The sequence below is a fragment of the Channa argus genome, chromosome 15 (genome assembly GCF_033026475.1).
Source record: "Channa argus isolate prfri chromosome 15, Channa argus male v1.0, whole genome shotgun sequence".
Taxonomy (NCBI): Eukaryota; Metazoa; Chordata; class Actinopteri; order Anabantiformes; family Channidae; genus Channa; species Channa argus.
The window spans coordinates 8,613,381-8,638,442 of NC_090211.1; the positions used below are offsets into that span (position 1 = coordinate 8,613,381).

The following is a 25,062-nucleotide window of genomic DNA, read 5'->3' on the forward strand; positions in this document are numbered from 1 at the left end:
CAAAGTCTAAAACCATCTCCTTGCTTACAAAGCTGGTGGAGTGATGTGGCATTATGGCCTTCACTAGGATTCGTAGTAAACAGACATATATGCAAGCCTGCCCACGACTCTCTACCTTATCTAAATTTAATATCTCATAAGGGCCTTTCACACTTGCTGGAAAACATAAACACACAATGAATGCTTGCATGCATACAGAACCTGCACTGTCATTAATTTCAGAGATGGAGGGAGGTCAGTATACCAGACGGTGTTTGTGTGTCTGTGTGCAAGCATGTGTTCCAGCTTCCATGTGTGCTCACATGTATGTTAGTGTGCGTGTCAAATGGGGGAGGGAAACATGGATTTGCACACACACACACACACACACACACACGCACACATCGGTGTTGACAGGTGGCTGTGGTAAAGAGGTGGTCCCTGAGCTGGGGTCTGCCTGTCTCTGGCTGAGAAAGAGAGGAATAAAAAGCTCCCAGCAGCTGTCGCCCTAATTCCTCTAACACGGTGCTTGTGCTCTGATTAGAAAACAGATCTGGCCTCTAATTTACTCCTGACACCAACTAATGCTCTATATCTCAATCGCTCCGTCCCCACTCGCCACTGGCCTGCCTGGCTGGACACACACACCAAATGGCTTAGAAAGCTAAGAGATATGCAGGTATGAAAGCACGTACAGGTACATAAAACAAGCAACTAGAGAGTGTGACTAGAGCGGCATGGTGTCCTCCTCTGGTGTCACCTCAACATATTACACAGACATGCTGGTATTCTGATGTGGAACTGGATTTTTATGCTCTTCAGTCTGCAAAACATTACCTCAGCCTAAAGAGTTAACTGCTTTGCTATATGGCAGCTGGAAGTGGTCAAAATACCTTGACTTGACTTGTGAAATAAAGTAATGGCCTTGTTCTTAACCTTTTTGAATTTAACTCCTTATAATCAAATACTGTATGTTCGTTTGAGAGTGTAGAAGCCTAAATGCAGTTTATGTTTGGTTGATTACAGCAATTTAAGTTAATAGATAAAGTCTTAAAATAAGTGGAAGAAATATTTGCCATATTCGGCAAGTTTGTTGAATTTTTTGGATGGGAATTGTGTTTGGTTGATTTCAAAATGCTTTATATCTGAAAGAAACTATGATTGTTATTTTTGAATATATAAGTACTTTTATTCTGATAGAATAGAGGGAGGGGAAGTCAGGTGACAGGTTACGAAAACAGGGTTTTTTGGGGAAATTAGAGGACAGTGGAGCCATACAGTTTTTTTGACCTCTCTCTCTCTCTCTCTCTCTCTCTCTCTCTCTTTACGTCTCTCTCTTTTTTTTTTGTTTTTGAGTGTTTCGTGCCAATGATGTTCTGTTGAAATTTCTGCATGTTGAAGACTGTTATGTACACATTATACGTGTGTCTAAGTAAACATGTCAATTTCATCGAGTGGTCCTGTGGATTTGTGGATGTGGACTGAGTGACACGAGAGCGTCAAGCTAAGGCTTCAATTTGGAAATCTATAGAGAGTATCATAATTTTGCATTTGTCTACATTTTTTGTTTTTATTTAATCAATAATTCTTACAGGCTTTAACAACAAAATAATTCCCTTGTTAAAAAAGCAAAGAAAATCTGAAACTGGTTTTAATTTCTTGCATTTCTGAATTGCCCTTTGCTTTTTATGCTAATGGATGTAAACTCCCTGAAGAAGAAGCCAAAAAGTATGAGGCAAAGTTGTCAATCTTATGTTAAACCACAGAATAAACAAGTCAGAATTATAACCATGTCGATCTTGTCACATTTATTCCAAGTCTGGTGGACAGAACTCTGAAACTTGTAATTCTAAATTTCTTAACATCCTTCTTTTGGGCTTTAAAACCTACATTATAGTACATTATAGTTTTCATTTTAGCAGGCTATTTTGGAAACAAGTTGAATAACATAATCGCATATAGAAGTTAAGTTTGAGTGAATGAGTGAGAGAATGTAAAGGGATTTCAGCTTTGCCAGTTTTCATCCCAGCGGAGGAGGAGAGGCCGGCTGGGTGGCTGGGTGCTGTGACAGGGTTGGCCCAGCAGGGGGCAGAGGTGTGATGCAGGGAGTGGGAGGTGACAGCTCAGTGTCACACAGCACACAGGGTGTCACCTCACCATGCTAGAAGAGAGAGAGAGAGACAGAGATTGCAAGAGGGAGAAAGTGGACGGAGAGTCAGAGAAAAGTGTCGTCTCTGTATGTGTTCATATATTTTTTTACATCTATTTTTGAGAAGGGCCGAGTTTTAGAACTGGAGAATGCAGCCATTTTGTTCTGCTGAACATCATGTAGGCTTAACATTAGAGTTGGATAAAGGCTATGTTTAGAAATGCATTGAGGTATTGTGATGAAGAGTTGGGATAATCGATGATGTAACAAATAGAAAATGGTCACTCATTTTATCACATCAAACCAAACTGAAAAATCACTCCTGTGTGTATTTTGCTTTGTAACAGGCTACTGCTAGGCTGGGTTTTTAGTGTGTGTGCGTGTGTGTGTGTGTGTGTGTGTGTGTGTGTATGTGTGTGTGTGTGTGTGTGTGTGTGTGTGTGTGTGTGTATAATCCTTTTTATTTCCTCTTTCTTCTCTCTCTGTCCCCTGTATCTGTCTCCAGGGACTCACTTGGCATCTCTCCCTACTTTTAATTCTCGCTCTGCAAACTGCTGCTGTCTGAACACAAGCTGGCAGCGCACACGCACACACACACACACACCACACAGAGTGCCTTGGTTTCATAAATGCACTGGTGTAGCCTCGCGCAAACGGGCAATGAAAGACAACCACACGTTCACCCCACGTTCAGTTTAAATGCATCACACAAGTTTCTCTTTCACATTGCTGCCATGTGAAATATTGGAGAGGAACTCACAAACACATATTATGGTTATAAATGACACAGTGGAATTCAAAGAGATGAATACAAATACACACACACAGTGATGAAAGCCTGAGATGCTTACAGCCTCCCAGGAAATCCACACTTCAGACACACACACATTTTATCACAGGCAATGAGAAACAGAGGGATCATTCCTGCTTCTCAAATACAAATCTAGTGTAAAGAAAACATACACACAGACATGACGAGCCCTTAAAACATAAATGTAAATAAAGGAAGTAAAAGAACATGAACATTTCACAGTTATTTGTTTATTTTTGATATCTACTAGGTGCTCCTTTAATTTCAAACCAGCATAATCATGCACACAAACAAATTCACCAGCAAAACATACATACATTGACAGGCAGATGAGCCAAACTTCAAAAGCATAAATAAATTAATTAAAGACAAGTCTGATAGGGATGAATAAATAAAAGGAGGAGAAAGAGATGCAAACAGGAAGGGGAGACACAGCAGTGAAAGAGGAAGCAGCTAGGAGATGCAGTGATTTTTAGAGGCTTGAGGTGCAGGCACAGAGGGTGCCACACACAATCTTGTTTAGAGTCAAAAGTGGCATGCAGCAGCTCAGCAGCAAAGATGGAAACACACTCCAGAGATAGATATGCGTGTGCAATTGTGTGTATGTGCTGCAGGTGGAAAGAACCTTTAAGAAACAGCATGAGACCAAGTGACTTGCATGTCTTTTGAGTTTCCTACACTCTGTGTCTTTTTTTAATTATTTGGAGAAGGGTGTGAGTGTGAACACAAATATGCAAATGAAACGGTTATTATTGCATTGCTCATCAAGCAGCGTGGAGCAGACATTAATAGGCTGATGAATATGCATGTGAATTTGTTAATTAAGTTAATTATTCTGCTGAAAATGCATTCGTCTTCCAAGGACATCTTCCCCAGGATTCCAACCTGCTCCACTCATTAGTCATGCGATATTTTACACTGGGCGCTGGGACAAGAGCTAGGGAAGGGAGGGGCAGAAGGGGCCACCAGGGTGGATATGTATACAATTTAAGGGCATCGTGGGTTTCAAGTCCACTTAAGAACACAAGTAAGGGCCAGAGAATAACACATTATGGCACTACAATGAGGCTTTTTCAAAAGCTCTTCAAAACTGACGGGTCAGTGCAAGAGACAAAGAGCTGCACCCAGTTACAGTAGGGTGTACACACTACTAGTGGCCAGACGTTCGCTCCATCTTTGCTTTTCTCTTTCCTCTCCAGTAATTCCCCCTCTTCGCTGCTTTTCCTCTAATTGCTTATTAAAACCCTCTTAAATGAACTTTTTGTGCCAACTTTCCAACACATTAATTAATTGTTGTAGCCAATTAAGTGTCGCTGCGCAAATGAGCTTCAGCACAAATGGTCCTGCAGGGCCCGTCCACCCCCTCCACCCCCCCCACCAAACTCAACCCCACCACCACCACCACCCTCCTCCTCCAACACCCTTGCTGACTGCATTCCCAGCAGCCCTTCTACCCTTAAAGCGGCAGCACCAACAGAGAGACACAGAATAATCTTGCCTTGCTCATGAAGTTTCTTGAATTGAATCAGTAATGAGATACTGAGTTCTTTGGTTCACAGATGTGCAGCATGATGTGAAGAGGGTGACGCCCTTAGCTGAAGTGGATAACTGTAAAAAGGTCAAAGAAAGTTTTTTTTAAGTCAGTGTATTCTTTCACAGATTTATTCCACAACTGATTATTGATAACATCACTTAATTAATCGTGGGAGAAATTTATACCAAAGGATTGTTTATTATGGTTTCATGACCTGGCACCAGTGGCTTTATATAAAAATCAGTACGCAGCTGAATCCTCATTCAACAGCCTCCAAAACTCTATGGTTGGTCTCACTGCTGTTGAGCCATCAAGAAATAATGAGTTTGTGTAAACAGCAATTTCCCACAAAACTATAAACTGCGAAGAAATGTAGATGACGTTATGGCATCAATAAAACATGCTGTTGCAGCAGTAAAGCATACATCACTGCTGGGATCAAGTCAATCAATTTTTGAAACATCAAATAAATAAAGATGTAGCCATAAACTAAATTACTTACATTAAATTTGGTTTGATAGAAGACAAAGAATGCATCTGATAAGGACAGCACAATTTGCTGAAGTACCCAAAATCGATTTATTATATTTTTTTTTTACAATGCTCAAACTATAAGGGTAAATGGGTATAAATCGTCAGGAAAAACATTCCTTTTTTGAAATCAGTTGGAATAGCTTTTCACATGCTCAGGTTAAAATTCACATTTCACAGTAGCTGTTCTTTGCTAATAACTCTAATGCAGATGTAGGACTGTGGGAATCCTGGTTTCCTCTCACTGAGTTTACACATAGTCATGGATTAAACAGTTTAAATCGTCAAACTCAATTTCAAACCATATATTGGCTCAGAGAGAATGGCGGCCCAGATTTTCACTGCTCCAAAGACCTACCAGATGCAAGAATTTATGCACATTATTTTCGCTGCATACACACTAACAGGTATAGATATAGACATAGGATATCTTATACTAGAATATATGGAAATTTAGAGCAAGACATTTATACCGTTTTGTAAAGAGTTGATGAAGAGATTTATTTCAATGAAAATCGTATTTGTTTTTTACATTAACACATGTACCTATATCGCAGTATAGAGGAGAAGCTGCTTATGAAATGCTTCAGCTGCAGAATCCAAAAACTATTTTGTCTGTAGAAGACTGCATTGGTCTCATTTCAAACCAAAACTGTGTACTTTTTAATGTTCACATGATCCTAAATTAATAAATCTAAATGTGAATATGAATGTGCCTTCTTGTAATTTTTTGCATCTTGAGTTTGCTGCCAAATTAAAATTTATCACCAGTTGAGAGATTGATTTGCCAGGCCTTTTTGATAGATTCCTAAATTGTTCACTGTGGAGAGTTGAAAAATTATCATCAGAACTATGTGCCTAAGAAAGTTTAAAATTGAAACCAGTGTCTGAAAGTTCATTTAATACAGACAGGGACTGGTAATCTTTCCTTTGCCTAAAATTCATCAGCCATCATGTCTCGGGAAAAAGTGTAATATCTTAATTTATAGTTTTACACAATTATAGAGAGCTGCGATTAGTTCAAGGTTGCCAGATTTTACAGAGGACAAAGGGTATCTAGCTGCTGACATTGTGGTGAAGTACGTTGTAGATTCCAAATTTGTGCTCTAATAATCGGCTTTCATTGAGACTAAGAATACTGGACAAAGCAGTGATCCAAAAAATACAATTTTCATGAATAAAATTTGGCATAAATTGACTGAAATGGGCTGTCAATCAAGCCACTATTTGTCTGGAAGTCCACCAAAATCACTGAAGTTGACAGTGAAGCAGCGTTATCCAAAATGGAGGCTCCATTTTAAATGCTGCTGCCGCCTGTCTCTGCCATGGTGACTACGTGCTTCAGACTGGCAGCATGGCACATTTATGGGCATTCCCCATAAGGTGCCTTTCTGATTGATGGCACAGCCTCATGCACCTCCCTCTCTTCCTCTCTCAGGCCTGATTTATTCGTCTAGTCTCTGTGACTTGGCACTGGCATTGCCCACTACTACTCTTGTGGAAACTCCCTGCGGGCACATTCACTATTATCTAGAGTCCCAATCGGTGAAAGCATCAGACAGAAACATACACACACACTACAGCATCTCATCTCACTCACACTGGGCCTGTGCTAGAGGGCAGGTGAGCCTCCTACTGCATCCACTCTGAAAGGATCTCTCACCCAGAGGGCTCAGCTGCTTGGTGGGCCAGGGGGGTAAGCAGCTCTGTAAGACTGCCAAGTAAGGAACTGGTCTGGGTATGCATGAGGCCAATCCTAGCACACACACTTGCAAATGTGGATGCACACACATACACACACAGCTGATCTACATGAATCTTGAAGGCCTCTGTCTTTGCCAATCAGCAGTTTATGATCCTTGTCTGCCTGTCAGGATCTTCATAAAGAGATCAACTTAAGAGCTAAAAGAATTAACACATAAATAAGACTGATGCGCAGAGACTACCTCCCATCACTGTCTGTCTGGGTCAAACGTACGTACTTAACATTTTATGAAACGAGTTATAAAATCTACAGTTTTTTTTTTTTTTTTTTATCAACACAAATGTAACTTCTACAAAGACCTTGGTTTTAAATAAGTTTCTGATTTAGTGTTCCTTCACATTCAAAAATTATCCCCAAATTTGCATCTGTTAATTGGACATACAACAGATTGCATATTATCAATAATTATATTCATAACCATGCAAAAACCTACTCTCAAATAATAAGTTTGTTGGATACAATAGGAAAAAATCAACAGGATTGACAAACAACTAAAAACACTAAAATCTTTTCTATGTTTAAGGTCTAATTCAGCACATTTTTTATTTTGTTTTCGATTCTTTTATATTGTGTTTATTGTGAATGTGAGTCGTATGAATATTTAATTCAGTTGCAAATATACCTACGCTTTTGTGATTTTTTTCAGTGATTTTTACCATATGTTATGTAAAGTCCAAGTAGCGCATGAATGAAAAAAGGCTTTCGTGAGTTACCAGATCATAGAAGTAAGAAGACGCACTGAAAAACCAACGTCTTACTTGGTTTATACTGTTTCAAACTCTGATCAGGCTTTGCAGTGCCCTAATTGTGTAGGCATACTGTTGTTTAAGCATAAGTGAAATGTCTACCATCTAGTGGCCAATTTAGATAAACATTCAGAAATGCCATCAGACATGATACAACTGGTCGCATAACTTCCTTTAATAAACTGAACCAAGAAAACACAGGTTACAAAATTTTTTAGTTTTTACATACACCATTAAACCTCCTCCTGCCTTTCCTTTTCCAAAGCAAAAAATGGAAACAGAACCATGGACCATTGTTTTATCAATGTGTATAATTTTCTTTATGTAGAAAATAACTGCACCAAAAAAGAAATAGCTTTTGCTTCACAAGTTGGCAGGGAGGCGAGGGCCAGACATATTAGACAAGGCTTTCAGAGTCCACCAGGAAAAAACCTGGTTAAGTCATTTTCTGGATGTTTCTAGCTTTAAACTTCAACAAGCATTTGTATAACGAAGCAGTTCATTATATTGTAGTGATTTAATCCATTATTGAGACAAAAACATGAGCACTGCAGTCTTAGGCTTGTTCTAACATATAGGCTTATAGGAAAGGAAGGGAAATCTTCAGATGGACACAATGCAGTCCAGTTGGATTGACAACAGATGCTATTTACCATAAAACAGATTTTGGGTAAAATTGGGGGTGGAAAAATGCAGTCTTGCAGCTGTACACAGTTGTAGGTGCCATCCAAAGCAGAAAGTTAACCCACACTTCTTGACTAAGCTGAGATCAGTCAGGGTTGCTGGGTTCACAAAGGAGCCATAATCTAAAAACATAAGAGCTGGCCAACATACTATAAGCTTTAATGTGAAAGTAAAGGTCCTCCAGTGTTCTTGTCAGTGTGCTCATTACCTCAAATCTACCCATACACAGTGTCAGCTTCAGTTTATCACAGAGTAGAGGACAATGACTATTGTCCAAAACACCGAAAAACCTTTATTAAAAGCAGGCACTGCAGTGGGCACGCCAATTATTTGGTTTTGGAGGAAAAGAAAAAAAGACCATAGCTTTTAAAGTTGAGTTTCAGCTGCATGGCAGTCAACTTTCAAGACTCAAGTCAAGACCTTCAGTAGAGTTGAAAGACTGCATATGGTTGCTGCTTTTACTTGGATTATTTAATGGTCAGACTGACCCCAGGTCAAAACACTCCCACCAAAATAACATGACAGCTTAGGGCAGTGATGGTCATGACCATGATATTAATTTTCAAAATATTTATTTCAGTTTTTCACTACCTGCTCATGATCCAGTGAGCCATAATCTGTAGGTGTCCCTCTGCCATTCCCCTTAGGCCAGGATTGCTGGCATCATCCCAAGATATCCAGGTCTGTCTCATTAGGGGACAGGCTGAGGGTCAGCGGGCAGCTCCGTGGGAAAAGCGGAGGTCCTGGTCTTTTGGGAACTGTACTGTAGTAGTCACTAGTCCTGCTGGAGCCTCAGCTGCAGCTGAAGGTTTAGGCGGAGAGTCTGCAACCCAGGGTGGTGGGGGTTGTCCCCGGGCTGGAGCATCTACAGCTGGAGAGGGGTTTTTGCTGCGCTGAGAGGCCCCAGCATCCGAGTCCTGGTGAGTCATGAGCTGGAGCAAGGCAGCTGCCACAGCAGGGCTGATGTCCTGACTTGGTTGGGTTTCTGACCCAGCCGGCTGGGTGTTTCCAAGTAGATGAGCAGATGGAGGTGGCCCGGGTGGAGAGGGTGGACGCTGCTCACTAGATGGAGGTGCTTGGTTTGCCCCAGGTTGTTTCTTTTTTGATACCACACCATCTGAAATGGCCAAACACAACACAAGACAAAAATATTAGGCACATATGACGTATTTAAACTGACCACGTATATATACACACGTACACATTATCCCTAAACATCTTTTGTCGTAAACTTGTTTGGAGTCATGTAGTATAAATATTCCTACCTTTCACCACAAGAGGGAGGGCATAGCATCTAAGTGCATCTTCACATCAGGTAAATTTTAGTACAAGGGCATGATTACTTCCGTCAACTACTGTTGCAATCAATCCTGAATTTGTGAACCTAGTTGTTGTTATACTGGGGCTGTGCAAACTATATAAGATGCACCTAATAACCGTTTATAAAATGGAAAAAAAGTTTTTATTTTAAAAAGGGACAGGTTATCAGTATTTATCAAACATAATAAAACATATCCCTGTACAGATGCATTAATGTATGCGCAACATATTCAGCTGTATTAAATAGAGCTGTCTATGTTGTCTCTGCCTAACAACTATTCTGAGGGACAAATGCAGGAATGTGATGTACAGCTGGATGAACGAAGAGGATACTTTTCTATAGTTTTTAAAGTCGCGGTAAAGAATTGTGTTCTTCCAAACTTCAATGGTCCAAGGTGGACAAAGGCTGTAAAGGTTTCAGACACCTTGACAAGAAAAATAACCAGAATAGGACTTTTACCAATCCAATGCTAGTAGCATAGTCAACAGTTTTATTAAACTTGCTATTCACATTTTGAACTAACATCCAAGCCAGAGTGAACAGTTAAAAACAAAACAAACAAAAAAGAATGTGATAAACCAAAGTTAAAAGAAACACATGCAGGTGAGGTCTAAAAATTCAAAACGTTTATTTTCACTTGATAATTTATTAGACTTGCTTCATAAAAAGGCTGACATTACAGATTGCTTAAAGCAACAATGCTTCCAGTGAAGAATCCATAAAACCTTTATCCATGAAAGCTTTATAATGAAAATGAAGTGAGGGAGAAAAAACACATGTGGAAGTGGGACAGATACAGAAACGGAGACTGTGAGTAAGAAACAAGAAGAGGGAGACACGTGGAAAGGGAACAATACAGTGTGAACCTTTTACTCAGATGAATAACACTAAACTTTCTTCTGGTTTATTGAGTACACCAGTAAGAGATGTCCATGTGCACCAATCCTCTGCTTGGTTACCAGGGTCACATGAAGATAAATGCTAAACATTTTGCCAAGTTTTATTAACTTTTGCAGGTGGTAAAAGGGACAATGGTATTTGGTTTTAGGAATGTCAGGGATAAAGGTAGGGCAAGGGGAAGCATGATAGCTCAGCCCAATTGAAAAGGTTAATTTTTCATTTAGCAGATTTCATCAGGTAGTCTAAGAGGTAATAATTTGATAGAGTATATAGGAATCTTGAGTACCAACCCTCAGTCAGCCTCTGTTTGTTCTCTGCCCTGCTCTCCTCATTCTTGCAGTCCCCAGTGATTTCCACCTCACCCTGGTTGCCCCTTTTTACTGCCCACTAAAGACTAAACCCAGACTTGCCCTTGCGATCAGTAGTAGAGGCGGACGACCCACGAGTTAGGGCCTCCTCTGATTGGACGCCATTGCTCTCATCGCCTTGCTCTTCGGTTTGAGGCTTGATGATTTGGCTCAAAATTAGGGCCAGCAGGGTTGTCTGGTCTTCCTGGTTGAGTGGCGGCTCTCCGGATGTTGGCGAGATCTCCTGGGGTTCAGGAGGTGGCTCTGGGGGCTGGGACCTGGCACCAGACTGGCTCTGGTCCTCTTGTGCTCCCTGGTGGTCAGAGGCCTCCATGAGGGCAGACAATGACTGGCTGAGAGTCTCTGGATTGGAGAGGTTGAGGAGTTGGGCCACCTGGGGAAGGTTGAGTTCAGCCTGTCCCTGAAGGAGGTTCAGCAGCACCGCCAACTCTGTCTGGTTCAACTGCTCTGCAGCAGCTCCCAGGCCTGAACACACATCCACACAACCAGAATTCAAACTATGAAAATACAGCACTATGCAAACAAAAAGGGTCCTTAAGCAATTGAATTACATATAATTATTTTTGACTTGCAAGCATTGCAACTGTGTCAGTATTCTGGACTCTATTTCTTTCATTTCCCTGAATATTAACAGGGACTAAGTACTTATAGGACAATCAAAAAATACTGCTATGTCTTAAGGACACTGTTTATGACTGAAATCTATCCAATGGACCACTGTTGCACATCATCCACGTCTATCGTTCGCTCCTTTCTTGTCACCTCTGTCCTGTTACTATCTATTTAAAGGATATAGAACCTCTCCAATGCCCAAGCCCCCAAATAAACACATAAATAACAACAAAAACAGGATATTCTGAAATGTTTGACGTGATATGGTATGAATGCAATACGGACAATTCCTGTTTTATCAATTGGTGTTTCCAAATCTGCTCAATCTGTCCATTGGTAATTCTACTAATGTACATGTGCGATGTGGGTGTTACCTGACAACTCACTCTCTATGGTGATGGTGGAGGGTGGTTTTCCTGGTGGAGGTGGCGGTGCACCAGTTGGGCTGGTTTGAGACCGACTGTTCTCTCCACTAGAGGTCCCTGTCGCATCTTTACGGGGCACTTTGGACACAGGCACATCTTCGGACACCCCGCTTTGACGGGCACGTCGTCTCTTCTTACTCCACAACTCGTGGCAGTCCTGATGGTGGGGAAGACTGGACAAAGAGTGGAGTGACATGTCAAATCACTTTCAAAATTTCTCATTCAGCTTTCATCAATCAAACCAAACTGAATATCTCATCACAATAACATTGGTATCAAATTGAAAAATATTTACTATATCTAATAGTTTATAGAGTTAAGAATGTCATAATGTTATTAGAATGTGCTTGTTTCTGATCATTTGTTACTGACTCTGGTGGTGGCATCTTGCTGGGTTCCACATCACACAGAAAGTCACTGTGGAGAACCTGCTCCGATGTGCATCGTCGTGCAGGGTCCAGGGTCAGCATTCGGTCCAGCAAATCGAGGGCAGGAGTAGGTAAACTTTGCAAAAGAGAAAATATTTTTCATCTGTATTAGAAGACAAGTGAAAGATTGCAGCAACTTTATGGAACCACAACATGTCGACATACAAGGCAAACTCCTCCCGTAGTCGCCGTCTGTACTGCTTCTTGGGTTTCATGGTGTTGAAAAGGGGAAGTTTAATGACATCAGGCCAGACTGCAGGACAGGGGCTCCCACACAAACGGCTAAAGGAATAACACAGATATGGGGTCAGTGACTACATAATAAGGGTGTCATGGTTGCAACATATTATGCTGATACTTTAGGTGTTCTGATCAGGGAACCACAGCCTACCTGATGAGCTCCAGCTGTAAAAGTTCCTGGTTAGCTTGAAAGATGGGCTTCTTTGTAAAGAGCTCTCCCAGAATACACCTGAGCCATGGCAAAGAATCATCAAAGGTAGGAACAAAGTCTACACTACCATAAGTAAACAACGCATAGTAGTCAAGGGTAAAAAGTTGAAATCACCATTTCAAAGTCTGAATATCTGACTCGAGTAGTCATAGGAAGACAAAGATGGGCACATGAATACAAAAGAGAAATGTAAAAACTATTTGCATAAAACTGGCATCTGCTACAAACCAAGTTAAAATTTGGCAGCACAGCACACACCTAATATGAAAATCAACTCTCTCACACCTGACTGAGCTAAATTTGCCTTTTGGTGCCATTTGCTTACAGTGCAGAAATAAAGATGATTTCAATACATCTGTTATGTATATTTTTTCCTGTCAAGTTTTCCACCAACTCGATAGAAATATCAGCTATAGTAACTGTGTGTGTGTGTGTGTGTGTGTGTGTATATATATATATATATATATATATATATATATATATATATATATATATATATATATATATATATATATATATATATATATATATATATATATATATATGTGTGTGTGTATATATATATATATATATATATATATATATATATATATATATATATATATATGTATATATATATATATATATGTATGTGTGTATGTGTGAAAAGCTTTTGCCTACTCAGAGGATTCAGAGCAGAAAGACACTGGCTAAAATGCTCATTATAAACCTGTGTTTACAAATAGATGCTGTAGGTTTGCCATTTTCTCATTTACAGTACATAGATGTATCAATACATTTCAGGGTGAACATATGAGATCTTGTTTATTGTTGTCTTCTTGTTTATGTTTATTTCCAAATTAATAAAATCATTTTAAAGTAACTACATTTTACTGAATAATAGAATTGCTTTAAAAAAGTTCAACTCTATTTACATGCAATATATGGAATCTGTTGTACTCTAATTAACTGGCAATTCATGCATTACCTTGAGTAAAATAATAGAACAAATATATATGTAAAAAAGATTTAAGATTTAAACACAAAATTTAAATAATTATTTTCTTCTTTATTTAAAAACTTACCCGCAGCTCCAAACGTCAATGGCTGGAGAGTATCTTTCCTCTCCCAGCAGCAGTTCAGGGGGGCGGTACCATAGTGTGATTACTTTATTAGTGTAAGGCCGACTAGAGGCAAATGAAGAGAAATGATACAGAGATTGAATATGCACGCAGGCCCCAGCATTTCACAGAGTGATAGCACCATCTAGTGGAATGTAAAATTAAAGCTCGTGATAAACGTTATGATGACTGAAGTATTTGAACATCTTCCATTACAAAGACTAAAGCAGATGAGGTTTCCATTCACTGGAAGATTATCATATACACCTTGCTAAAACGAATACAGTCTAATACAGTCCGGCTATGAACACACACTTTAGACTTAAAAGCACAGAAGCCCTCTCAAGCTAATTATTTTACTATAAGAATATACACTTTGTAATGCTGTTTACTTAATCCAAACGTTAGGAGCAGTGGTGCACATACTGGTATCTGTTTTTATCTTTGGAATATTAATATTTAGGAAATTCCATGCTCTTTCCTCAAATTAGACCAAATGCTGGATACTTGACAGAAAATTCTATCATTGCAAGATTGAGTATTACTGATCCACCTCACAGAATGTTGAAACTCTGTATCACTATTTTGTCCCTTCAGAAAGTTATAGGCATAACATTATTCATTTTCTATTCGAAGCAATCAGTCCAATAATTTAATTGTTGTTAAACACAGCGTCATGGCAATATTTATTTCCTTTTAGATTTTTTAAGCATATTGGATGGTTTTGAAGGCCTAATACTAGTGTGAGCTGCAGGACCTTAAAACCTTCAAATTTTTACTGCCATTTTAGTGTAAAATAACCAGAAAAGATTAAACTGTTTAATCTTTTTCATTTGTGCCCTCACTTCCGTGCAACTTTCAAGCACGTGGGGTTGTGCCAGAGGTTTTCCTTTTGCAATGTAAAACAACCAGGCAGGTTTTCTTCTTGAGATACTGAATGTTTTAACTTGCTACTTTGGCAATTTGTTTTGTTTTAGAAACTGAAAGAACTTTTCTACCCCAAAGATAAATGCATCTTGCTGAATCCCAATCTACAACAGAATACACTTCAATAGCATCAAAATTGACATAATCTGTAAGTAACAACTGAATTACTCTCTTTCTAAACCGTTGTGAAGTTAGGATTATTACAAAACTCTTGCATTAGATTGCCTATGGCATAAATGTTCAAGTAAACACAAAGACGACACACTCATGCCTTACCTTTCCTCTGAATTGTAAAGCCGGGCCAAACCAAAGTCAGCCAGTTTGATCTGACCTCTAAATAAAACACAGACAAATGAACGTTAGAAGCAATGATACATAACATGATACAAACTTGCTTTTTTCTCCCACATCTACAGATGAGTAAAAAAGTTTGCATCCCCTTACATTACAAGTAAAACAAAAAGTGTTTTATCAACATATAATTTATTGCAGTGCAAACATTTGCATTCCCCTTGACAAACCATCTAGGTAATTAACTTGTATGTGTATGATCTTGAAAAATGTCCAATCTTTATGCTTGATGAGTGGCACAATATGTTTTAAATTGCACTTTAAATTCTCTAGGGGCAATTTCAAGTAGATTGCTAAGAGCAACAAAAACAATGGGATCACAGAAACACCTTAGACCTTCAAATAAAACTGGTAAACTTTCATAAAGCTGGACAGTGACATAAAAATATTTCAAACCATTTAGGGATACCAGTACCAACTGTAAAACAATAATACAAAAATGTAAGAAACCCTAACACCCTAAGTCTCTTCCAAGAAGTAGACCAATAAAATAAACTGAAGAGATGCTAGGAAACCTGTTCAAGAGGTCCATAAGAATACAAAACAAACAGCAGGGGATCTGACAGAGTCCATAGAGGAAACAAGAATAAAAGTCCACATCTCTACAATCAAGCATACTCTGCAAAGGTCTGGATTGTTTGGGAGAAAAGCACGCAGGAAGCCATTGCTTAATTCTTGACTTATGACAGAATTCTTGGAGTACGCTATGGAGCATGTGAACAAACCAAATGAGTTTTGGAACAAGATTTATGTGGTCTGATGAAACCAAAGTTGAATTATTTGAATTGATTGATTTGAGTTGAATTATTTACACAGTTCAACATGTTGGAGGCTTACTAATTTTTTGGGGGGGGGGGTTATCTGCATCGTGCACTGGAGCTCTGTATCAAGTGGAGGGAAGAATGAGTGTAGGCCAATATCTTAAATTGTAAAATCTTTTACTATCAGTCAAAAAGCTAAAAACCTGGAGGCAGTGAATCCTTCAACAAGACAACGATCCAAAGCACAAAGCAAAGTCAACCCAGGAATGGGTTGAACAGAATAAGGTGATTATTTTACTATGGCCTTCCCAATCTCCTCTCTTAAAGGTAATTGGAAACCTACAAATAGATATGAAGAAGGCTGTTCATGGCAGACAACAAGCAATCTGGTAAACCTAGAACAATTATGCCATGAAAAATATGTTATAATTACACTTTAAAGCATTCAAACACTACTCACAAGTTACTCAAAAAGAGTTCGGATGTTACAAAGGCAAAGCAAGGACTTACAAAGTATTAGAGAACATTTCATAAAGGAGGGTACAAACTTTTGCAGCGTTGTAATTTTAGTTTAAGTGTAAATATCTTTGCAGTTGTGGAAAATACTGCCATAATTCAATGGGGTGCATTCCCAGGATTAAATGCATTACCATTATTACAGTTCAACTTAGATTGCTTTTAAAAAGAGGAACTGCAGCTGCATTTAAACTATGTGTGAAAAATCTTCCTTTATACTTTGTTGATTCTTCATATCAGTAATAAAGCAAACAAACACACACTGTTGTCATTGCTGACAATACTGATGTATGAAAAATTGACCTATCCAACAATGTGATTGTAAAGACTCTTTACTCCTGATCTGTTCCTTACCTGTTGTTAAGCAGTATGTTGGAGCATTTAATGTCTCTATGCAAGAAATTGTTCTTATGGCAGTAGTCCAGGCCTTCCATCAGCTGGCGCATGAAGCTGCGTATGTGCTCATGGGAGAACTGGACCAGGCCCGATTCCAGCAAACCCATCAGGTCATGGTCCATGTACTCAAACACCAGGTAAAAAGCGCCTAAAAACAGAGGGAAGATATATTCTACAATAAGAGGTGCAATATGCACACACAAACCACAAATCAGGGGGTCAGAAAAGTGGGCATGTGATGAGAAGGTTGACACAGTTTGACAAGACAAATTGGATTTTTCTACTTTAGTACTGCCAACTACATTAGTGTAATGTAAATTAAATCCAACTTGAAAGATACATTACCACCAAGTTACATGGTCTTATTGGTCAATTGTCTTATGAAAGTATATGTTAGTATATGTAAGCATGAGCTGAGTACTTTAGATTTTTAGAAACACTGAAATAGTCTTAAAAGTAAATTCTGTCTTATACTTCGACGCATGATCAATTTAAAATCTGAATTATTTAGCTTTCATTAGTAAAACTGTTAGGGATGCATCAACTGCTCTCATATTTTTTATATTCCAATAACATTTTAAAGACTCATTCACATATACATATTAATCAATTTAATACTAATTTTTTTTGTGTTTTTCATATTTTTACTGAAAATGAATTTAAGTTTTCCAGTTTTGAGGAGTTAAATTTGTATTTATATATACTTAGTTCTTTTTAACAACAAACTTGTAAGTCGCTTTGGATAAAAGCGTCCGCTAAATGACTAAATGTAAATGTAATGTAAATGTAAGTTAAGAACCAAATGTCTCACCCCAAAACTGTTTACTGGGACTACAAGAATCCACAGGGCTAAGAAGTGTACAAGCATCATGCTGTTATCTATAAATGGGTTTTTTGTTGATTTTTTGTTTTTTTTTGGCTGGTCTTCTTTTACGGTAGTAATTTACCTGTAGTACTTTGTAGCTCTATGCTGCTGTTTAGTGTAGCACCATGGTTCTGGAGGAACGTTATCTCGGTTCTACTGTGTACCACTGTGTATAGTAGAAATGACAATAAAAGCCACTTGACTCGAATTGACTTGACTAGACTATCTTCAGGTCATCACTGCAGCCCTGACCTACATTCCCAAATAAAACCGGAAGAAAATCCCAACCATGGCAGCACTTCTTTCCCCACATGTTGAAGTTCTGGCTCTGACCAAATCAGAGACTTTGACAGAGGTAAAGCCTGTCTCAGACAACAGTGGAGCAACAATTATCTGATCTTCGGGGTTACTATTACTTCTGTGCCTCTTACCTTTATCCTTTTTGAAGTCAAGTGCATCCTGCTTGTCAGTGACAATTTCCTTCATGTTGACCACACTGCGATGTTTAAGCTGCCTCAAGATCTTGATCTCTCTTATGGCTGTGATGGGAAATCCCTCTTTTTCATTGTCTAAACGCACTTTCTTCAAAGCCACCAGTTCACCTTGCATGGTTGGAGGGAGCAATTGGAAAACAAGTTCTATTTAAAATCTGAATTCTAAATCTGTTCAAACAAATACTTGTAAATAATATAGAGACAAAAGTCCACATAATATTGCCTTACCAGTGTCCTTGTCCTTGGCCTTGTACACTTGACCATAGGTGCCTTCCCCTATAATGCCAATTATATCAAATTTATCTACACAGCGTTTGCCCCAGTCACTCTGGGTATGTTTGCGCTCACCATATCGTGGGCAGCAAATCCTGGAAAACATCAGAGAGAAAAACATATTAGACTTAATGAGAATAAAAAGGGAGATTAGTCATTTGTGAGTAATAAAAAAAACTGACTTTGGTCTCTTCTTAAGGGCTGGCTGGGGTAGTGAAGGAGCCTGGCGGACAGGGGACTGTGGGGGGGATGAGTCGCCTCCAGGTAGGGTGGGTGGTAAGGGAAGGTCGATAAGTGATGGCCGGCTGCGGACTTCCTTGTCCTTCCTGGATATCCTCTGAGGAGGGGTGGACTTCTTTGGGCTGAAATTAAAAACACAAAAACCTTCTGATACAAATGTATTTGTTTAAAGAGACCAGTCAGAAAAAAAAAACAATGCAAATAAAAAGTTGCGCTTGAGCTCACCATATTTTCTTTATTTCATTATAATTGATAACAACGAGAAAGAATGCTGGAAAAATCCAGCAACTTTAGTGGTGGGACAGACAAAAATGTGAACCTTGCAGTTTAAATGAACAGAATATTTGTGAGTGCAATAAACTGTAATCAAAGTAATAGGCAGAATTTCCAAGTTGTATACACTGTTCATTTAGCAAACCTTTCCAAGCTGAATTCAAATGGACAAAGGCAAAACCACAAAAATGTTTTAGACACTGTGAGGGAACTGATGATACACAACTAAATCAGTTTAACTTGAATGTGAAAGTCAGAAATTGGTAATAGGCAACAGCTTAGCTTTAAGTAATGCCTTGAAACATTTTAACTTGTCTTGACATTTACAAAGATGAATCAATCAATAGTTCCAAGACTAAAATTAGTGTATAATCATGTATGCACTGGCACTTTTGCTGTTCTATGCCTACTTTAAGAGTGAGTATAAAGGTTTTTTACAAGATCACCGCATAGGGAGAGGAGCGTGGACTGTGACTCAGTGTAAATGCAACCCTGTCTCTCACCTGTCCTGAGTGTTTCCAAGCAGTAAAGGTGGTAACGGCAGGGGAGGCAGAGTTGACGTCTTGTGTAGTGGCGTCTGGCGGATGGGGCTGCGTGTGGGAAAAGTAGCTGGCGATTTGGCCTGGGACATGGTGGAGGGTGTAGGAGGCTGAATGCTTTCTGCCTGAGGTGGCACTGGTGCAACATGTGTGGCTGAACCAGGGGGCACAGGAGAGGGTTGAGAAGGTGCAGGTGAAGTGGTAGTAGAAGTGGGAAGAGGTGCAGTAGCCTGATCTTCCCCAATTGGAACATCCTGGGGTAACTGAGCCTGGGGTGGGGGCAGAGGTTCTGCTGCTTTAATCGAGTCTCTTTCTGGCTGTGGAGCTTCAGCTTTACCAGGCCTTGAAGATAACGGACCAGCAGATTTTCGCGCCGACGCAGGAGGGGAAGCACCACCACTACTGGCACGAGCAGCCGCCTCAGCAGCCTGGCGTTCTTTCTTTCTTCGACTCAGCTCTGCTCCAAGACTAGAGTTAAGGGGCAGGCGGGAGGAGGGAGGGGAGCGACTAGCCGGCCGGCTGCTGTGGGAGCTGCCCCCTGGTCCACCAGAGGATGTGTGCCTCTTGCTGCGGGAGCGAGAGGAGGAGCGGCGAGATGAAGAATAGTGCAGAGGGGAGCGACTCCTAGAGCGGCCTGAGCGTCTAAATAGAAGATATTTTTTATTACTTTTTAAAAAATTTAACATTTCAGATTCAACTGTATATTCTTGAAGTCAGATGTAGAATAAAGGATGCTGCATGCTTTTTGGGAAAAAAGGAAAGAGGATAGTCCACTGACACAGTCTAATATTATAAGGAAAATAAAATAAAAGATGAGGCAACGGTTCAACTACTGTTGCTCTCCAAAACACAAGATTGACTTTAAAGGTTTTAGCGAACTGAAGTGATACAATTTGTTTCCCGACTCATTTTCTAGTTAACATTACTTCTGTGACTCCATTTTAGCCATAGACATAAAACAAATACAAGGGGAACTTGAATAACCTGTCAAGTTAATAAGAAAACCCATTTTGAAGACATTTCCTCTCTTTTCAAGGCTCTATTACTCTGCTGGTACAAGAAGTGATCATAAAGTGAACTTAATGTGTGGCACTGGTCCTTCAATGAAATATGCCAAAAGATGAAAGGCTGGAAATGATGATGGGCTTTGTATGATGTGGGGAATGTTTTTAAAGATATACACCAGGTTCCTGTTTGTAAATTAGGCTTGAATATGTTTTTGAAGGGAACTGTGAGTTTTATCTCTAAATGCTTGGGAACATTTACATTAAAGGCTGTGTACAAAGCTCCGCCACATACCTAAAGATTATCCTTTACTGACGTTGAGCACCATAACAATAAAATGGCTGAAGATTAACTATACTGTTAGCTGCCTATTATACCATTGTCCTCATGATTTACTTTTCTCCTCCTCAGGTTTTTGTCAAAGTGGAGAAAGTATGGAGTTGGAGTTGCCAGAGGAAGAAAGGCTCTGGGAGTTCAACCGATCTACGTGACTTTAAACTTAGAAGGCAAGTTTCTCATGTCTGTTCAATTGACCAATTACTAATAAGATGAATGAAGAAAAGCTCAAGTATGTAAGAATGCAAAACTATTACTGGATAAAAGCTTGCTATTTTTGTTTCTCTACTTTCTCTCTCTCTGTTTCTGTACTTTTCATATCAGCATGTTTCCTTTGAGTGGGAGTTTAATTGATTCATAAACCTATGCTGATATTGCACAAAGAGTATGTACTCACCGAGACATGGGGCTGGTGCTGGAGGACCTCCTTGTACCATAAGGGCTTATGGAGCGTCTTCTTGAATAAGGACTGCTGTCTCTCTCATAGCTGGAAGACCTATGTCTGCTGCCATAGGGGCTGTCTGATCTCTGCCTGCTGCGGCGAGACATATCCCCGTAGGGACTGGGGCTTTGCTGGGCCAGCCTCCGCCTGGTGTAGGTGTCATCCCCCTGTTGTCCATAACCACTGCCCAGGGGACTCTCACTGCCAACTCCTCTTCTAGGACTTGGTGACAGAGCTGAACTAGTACCCTTCCTGCGGGGGCTACCCCGACTTGAAGACTTGCCCTTAGGGCTCGACTTGTGGCTCTTGGAGGACTTGCGATGGCTCCTGTCTGTCCGGCCTCTCTGGGAGGAGCTGCGGCTGCCCTCGTCTCTGCCTTCTCTCCGCTGTTGCCTCTCTTTACGAGTCTTCCCTGAGCGGCTGCTTTCCTTGCTGCGAGATGAAGATGTGGAGGAAGTAGTGCTACCTACACTGGCCGCAGGTTTTACCTGGGAGGAGAGCATTTGCTCCCCACGTTTAGAGTCACCTTCCGGCTGGATCTGACGTTTGGACGAAGAGCATGACGAGACAGCCTTGTCCTTGCTCTTTCCAGAGCTCCCCTTCTCTCGGTCTTTGCTGCTCTTTTTCTTGTATTCGCGTTCCCCATTCCCAGAGTCTCTAACTTTATTAGGGTCCTTTGACTTTTTTCGAGAATGCCTGTGCCCCCTGTTCTCTCTACCGCCAGGTTCTCTGTCAAAGTCGTCCCTATCGTTGTCTGGTGAGGCCTCCAGACGTTCCCCGCCCCCCCTCTCGGAAGGTCTGGAGGACGGTGGGTCCGAGAAAGTGTCCGAGTCGGAGCTGATATCGTCGTACTCCACCAGAGGCTTCACCGGGTTGACACCAGGAGGCGCCGTATCGCCGTGGGTAAAATCTTCGGGTCCCGGCGCCGCCAAAGATTCCCTATTAAGTTTTGCTGATTTATGCCGTTTGCGTCTTGAAGAGGACATCGAAGATTTTAACTGCACCTTGACGTCTTTGCTCGTCATGTCTCCCGCAGAGGTATGAGTCGGGGCCTGGGTCTGGTGTGACACACCGCTGATGCTAGATTCCGGCTTCCTCTTGGTCCCATGGTGTCGGTCCGACCCAGGCATCCCTCACGCCGGCGACGTTACCTCTGCTGCTGTGACTGGGCCTCGGTGGTCCAGGCAATTCATCCACAGGAGAACACTAGCTACTCCAAAGGCCAAAACCAAAAGTATTACTAAGCAAAACTAGGCAAGAAAATACACAAAATAAACACACTAGGCCGCTCACGTCCAGTCCTCCTCAACGCCAATTCATTCCGCTGACATCGCCACCATAGTTCGTCAAAGATGAAAAATGACAAAGTAGCTCTCCGGTACTGTGAAGTATAGAGTTTGAATTAGTGAATGAAGAAGATCCAAACCAAACATCTGAGCATTGTGGTGTCGTCTCCGTCTCAATTTCGCTAGCACTGCTAGCTAATGCTCGGCAGCTAGCGAGCTGACTCGTAAAAAAGAAAAAAAGTCCCTTTGTGAAAGCTGTCCTTGTCCGGTGCCAAGTTAAGTAAAGGTGCTTTATTCCACAGAATTACGCTCTTAGAATTAGAAACAAGCAAATGCCTTCATTAAAAGATGCTCGTTTCTCGAACAAAATGAAAACTTGACCCGGTTGGTGCTGTTTACATGTTCCCTTTAATGTAAGTTTTATCTTCTATAACTCAATATTGAATAGAAATCATAATATTTTCGTGTGCAGTAGATGTTCCAGTTTATTATCAATTGCTCTGGGAATCAACCAGGCCTATATTTAGGGCGATGCTAGTGGATTTAATATCATCCACAGCCCTATCTGAAGGAGACTACAAACGCCATTGTGGCTCCTGTGACTAGCAACTTCTGCGCACAGTGGAATGAACCGGAAGCCGAGGGGCTGTCAATCTTCAACGTGTCGTGGCGACGACCTATCACAACAAAGAGCCTCCTACCATACGCGAGGTGGTGCGACAGGGACGCAAAGCGTTCACAGGGATAGTACAACAACTCAACACAAGCAAAATCTTTAAATTATCAAAAGGTATTAAATAACACAACTTAAATACATTAAAAGGGTAAAGGAGCCGATATTTACTTATGCATTGGAAGATTGTATTATGACCAGGGCCTCGTCCAGGACACCCAAAGGCTCCACACTTTTTGAGTCTTAACCATAGAGTCCGCTTTTGCTAATTTCCAAGAAAATATCTTATGTATGATTAAAGGACAGTATCTACTGACATGTTAGAAATCTTTACACTTTACAAACTGAGGTCTCGTCTCAAATTCTAAATGTATAACGATTCTTGTGTCAGTTAATGTTCTTAAAGTAACAGATTTTAACCAGATCTTGGGACCACAAAGCAGGTTAATACACCCATGTATGGAGACGTGTTTTTAATATACATTGATATACATAAATATTATCTTTGTCTCAAATCTTGAGAAAGACTGAGCATCAAAAATAACAAATATTGCCAATCAACTGGAGGCTAGTGGGACATAAAATAATTTGGCTGAGAGCATTTATATTTTTTGTTTACTGAATAACAATAACCAGTGCAATATGTCAGATGAAATAACTAAATAGGCTATAGAAAAATAACATTAACATTGTGTGTGGTGGTAATTTAGTCTTTTGATCCATTCAAAACAGATGTGCACTCAGCAGAATAACATATGATAACATTTTATACTAGGAGACATTAAATTAATTTAATGAAGAGTAAATGTTTCACATGATCTCAGGCAAAATCCGACTTTAAGGCCTTCCTCATGCTCCGATGAGTACAACCTGTGATGTCAACTAATCTGGAAGTCAATCCTGTTCCAGCAGGCAGCTTACCCATGTGGAAACTAGAGAAACATGGGAAACACAGACATCAAAAAGTTTAATTTTTGATACACTTTAATGTGATTTTAGAGATAGATCTCTTATTTTTAATTAACTTATTACAGTAATTTTCAAGTATACAAGTGACAATAATCTCCTCTGGATAAAATTTATAAAGACACATACAGAGTAGAAACATGCTGGGGGTTTGTAGAAAGATAATACTGTGAAAAATAATGATATAAAAACCCTGTAAAGATTGCAGATGTTATATATTCTCATGTTGTTGTTTTTTTGCCTTTTTTCATACATATTCAGCACAGAAAACTATGTCAATTTCTTATTAGACATTAGTAGGCATGACTCCTAAACAATACATCTAATCCAAATTTACAGCCCTTAGTCATTTAAATTTAGAGTAAAGGTTATCAGCCATAAATCATGACAAACTGTTTTGTATGTGGACAGTGTTTCTCTAGACTCCCCACAAAAGGTACAGTTTAAATCCACCAAGTTCTTAACCCTCTGTAAATAATCATTAGTTGGATAAAACCTTCAAAGCATTTTAAATGCAATCTCTTGATTTTGTTAATCAAGTTAAACTTTTGTAGCAAAGGTCAGACTTTTCCCATTCAGTGTCTGAGCAAACCACTGTGATAAGGCAGAAGGTGTAGGCTCTGAAAAACAAGCATTAACAGATGTTCAGCTGTTTCTATCCATTTAACAAGTAGCAACTAGCATTCTCTTAAAAACTTTGAAATGAGAAATTACATATAAAGGAACAATATCAGAGATATCTGAGAATGTCCTTGAAGAGACAGGGAATGGGCTATGCAGTGCTGGAAATTCAACATAATTCTAAAATCTTGTTTGAAAAATTTGACTTGCCAATATGATATAATTAAATCTGCACTGCATTTTAGAAAAATATGGCTTTTATTTCCAGATATGTTTGTTCTAAATGAAAAACCC

At 39.8% G+C, this 25,062-nt stretch overlaps 1 protein-coding gene across 4 annotated transcripts; it reads right to left on the reverse strand.

Annotated features, from left to right (window-relative positions):
• Positions 1-4,408: 4,408 nt before the first annotated feature.
• cdk12 (cyclin dependent kinase 12) lies at positions 4,409-23,115 on the reverse strand. 4 transcript variants are annotated; one of them, XR_010910871.1, is made up of 15 exons: positions 21,178-23,115; positions 19,404-20,081; positions 18,570-18,749; positions 18,343-18,482; positions 18,052-18,222; positions 16,714-16,903; positions 15,008-15,064; positions 13,769-13,870; positions 12,645-12,722; positions 12,419-12,535; positions 12,198-12,329; positions 11,775-11,998; positions 10,831-11,253; positions 8,791-9,316; positions 4,409-4,547 (listed from the first exon to the last, which is right to left on the reverse strand). XR_010910871.1 is itself a non-coding variant. In XM_067477904.1 (14 exons), exons 1-14 carry the CDS (start codon positions 22,350-22,352, stop codon positions 8,910-8,912), a joined length of 4,062 nt encoding a protein of 1,353 aa, XP_067334005.1. In that variant the 5' UTR covers positions 22,353-23,115; the 3' UTR covers positions 7,673-8,909. The 4 variants fall into 4 exon arrangements, 2 of the variants coding, with proteins under 2 accessions (XP_067334005.1, XP_067334003.1); XM_067477904.1 differs by lacking the exon at positions 4,409-4,547 and having other exon boundaries at positions 7,673-9,316; positions 11,787-11,998; XM_067477902.1 differs by lacking the exon at positions 4,409-4,547 and having other exon boundaries at positions 7,673-9,316.
• Between the last annotated feature and the right edge of the window lie 1,947 nt (positions 23,116-25,062).